At 37.5% G+C, this 2,331-nt stretch overlaps 1 protein-coding gene and 1 pseudogene across 1 annotated transcript; both read left to right on the top strand.

Moving 5' to 3' along the window:
- The first annotated feature begins 903 nt into the window (after positions 1-903).
- The window catches only part of LOC18035690, a 7,576-nt pseudogene continuing 6,148 nt past the window's right edge, over positions 904-2,331 (top strand).
- LOC18035691 (xyloglucan endotransglucosylase/hydrolase protein 22) lies at positions 909-2,115 on the top strand. Its single transcript, XM_006425146.2, has 3 exons — positions 909-1,173; positions 1,261-1,454; positions 1,551-2,115. Exons 1-3 carry the CDS (start codon positions 916-918, stop codon positions 1,939-1,941), a joined length of 843 nt encoding a protein of 280 aa, XP_006425209.1. The 5' UTR covers positions 909-915; the 3' UTR covers positions 1,942-2,115.

Genomic DNA, 2,331 nt, shown 5'->3' with positions numbered 1-2,331 from the left:
AATATATACAGAAATTAAGCCATATGATCCGCCCGTTAAAATTATTTGAGCAACCGAAGAATTTTATTGATATTTTATAAGAGACACAACAACAATCACTTCTCACTCTTCTTTCTCTCTTTATTAATTCTTCATTCTCCACTTGATGCCAACAACAAAAAATTTAGGGGTATTTATAGTAACTTAGAATTAATACAAACCACACAAAATATTAAATTACAAAAATATGACAACCATATTTCATAAAATATCTCTAAATATTTGAAAAATATTTAGAATTAGATAATTTTACGATCATTAGATATTTTTAGAGTAAAAATATTTATCATTCTCTACATAATTCTTGAATTTTTCATGGATTGAACTTTGAATTTGGAGTTTGGACAAATATAAATAGATTGGATCATGAAATTGGTATTGAACTTTTAACACTCTGTACCTAAATTCCTTATTTCTTTGTCTTATATGTTCCAAAATACTTGTTATGGATAATGGATGTTATCTTAATGGCGGCTGTTGGATAATATTGGAGTCATTGGACCATCTTGGTACTAGCATGTCAGACTCTTAGCTGGCGATGGGAACCCGGGCAGCATCGACGCAAGTACTGCGTGATATAATAAAATTTAAAAAATTTAATGCAAACCGCGTGTTATAATAAAACCTTCCTGGTTATTTTTGAAGCACTGGCCAGGTTGAGTCATATTTGCTAGTGGCCTGTACAGCTATTTATTTTATTGTTACACTTTTCTCAAACAACTGGCCAGAGCCCAGCTCACTGGACTGGGCCTTCCCCATCACTTTCCTCTGCTTAGCTTAATCATGCTATAAATGCCAAACCGTGGTCCTAATGGCATTCATCTCTTCCCTTTCAAACTACGAAGTTCTTTCGGTTAACTCAACTGCTACGCATCGATGGCTTCAATGTTGCATTTGTTTCTAGTGCTTGGTACTTTGATGGTTGCCTCTGCTGGTAGCTTCTACCAAGATTTTGACATCACTTGGGGAGATGGGCGTGCCAAGATACACAACAACGGCCAGTTTCTTACGCTTTCCCTTGATAAAGCCTCTGGCTCAGGTTTCCAGTCCAAGAATGAATATCTATTCGGCAAGATTGATATGCAACTCAAACTAGTCCCTGGCAACTCTGCTGGCACTGTTACTGCTTATTATGTAAGTTCCCCTGTACAGCATTATTAATGCAAAATAGCGACTTATGATCATCATGCATCTGATACGTAGGCTTTCTTTTCCATGCAGTTAAAATCACCAGGATCAACATGGGATGAGATAGACTTCGAATTCTTGGGGAATTTAAGTGGCGATCCTTATACTCTTCATACGAATGTATTCACAAATGGAAAAGGAAACAGAGAGCAACAATTTCACCTCTGGTTTGACCCCACAGCTGCTTTCCACACCTATTCCATCCTCTGGAATCCTCAGCGCATTGTGTAAGTATTTTCCTTAAATCCTAACTATGTTTGCCTAATTTCCTTCTCATTAATCAATTCAGTTAGACTTACGAGTTTTTGCCTTGTAATTTCCAGCTTCTCTGTTGATGGCACACCTATAAGAGAATTCAAAAACTCAGAATCAATTGGAGTGCCATTCCCAAAGAATCAGCCAATGAGAATATACTCTTCTCTTTGGAATGCTGATGACTGGGCTACGAGAGGTGGCCTTGTTAAGACAGATTGGACACATGCTCCCTTCACTGCTTCTTACAGAAACTTCAAAGCTGATGCTTGTCTCTGGTCTAATGGAAAATCATCTTGCGCTTCCTCTAAGTCCAGAAGCAGAGCCTGGTTTTCGCAGGAGCTTGATTCATCAAGTCAAAACAAGCTGAAGTGGGTGCAAAAGAATTACATGATTTACAATTACTGCACTGACACAAAGCGATTTCCCCAGGGTCTCCCTGTAGAATGCAGAACCGCTTAGAGAAGTTGCTAAATCAACAAATATATGCATCTATCATTTGATAATTCGTTGTAGTTAGTCGGCTATTCAATACGTATGTAGTTTGGGCCGTTTGATTCTTTGATTATTTGGCGATCACAAAGGCGAAATTGGCCGCATTTTACCATGTGCTATAAAATGTCTTGTAATATAATATTTCTTTCCGTACTTCCTTCTTTGTAAACTTAATTTTTTAGATTTTTTTCGCCTGTTGACAAAAGAAATCTCTTGGTAAACTTGAATTTATATGACAAAAGTAAAGAACTTTTGACATTAAAAGAAATCCCTTTCGATCAAGATTGATGATCAAATTAACACCTCCCTCGTGCTTACTTGGGACTTTAATCGGGGGGGGGGGGGGCGGAGGATGAG

Source organism: Citrus clementina, unplaced genomic scaffold, assembly GCF_000493195.1.
Source record: "Citrus clementina cultivar Clemenules unplaced genomic scaffold, Citrus_clementina_v1.0 scaffold_73, whole genome shotgun sequence".
Lineage (NCBI taxonomy): Eukaryota > Viridiplantae > Streptophyta > Magnoliopsida > Sapindales > Rutaceae > Citrus > Citrus x clementina.
The sequence above is the reverse complement of the archived record's forward strand: the minus strand, read 5'-3'. Positions and strand labels throughout refer to the sequence as shown.

Bases quoted from the DNA above. Each gene is read 5' to 3' on its own strand.
- LOC18035691 (XM_006425146.2), top strand. From the start codon at position 916: ATGGCTTCAATGTTGCATTTGTTTCTAGTGCTTGGTACTTTGATGGTT. The intron at 1,174-1,260 runs GTAAGTTCCCCT...TTTTCCATGCAG, and splicing joins GCACTGTTACTGCTTATTAT to TTAAAATCACCAGGATCAAC. The intron at 1,455-1,550 runs GTAAGTATTTTC...TGTAATTTCCAG, and splicing joins TGGAATCCTCAGCGCATTGT to CTTCTCTGTTGATGGCACAC.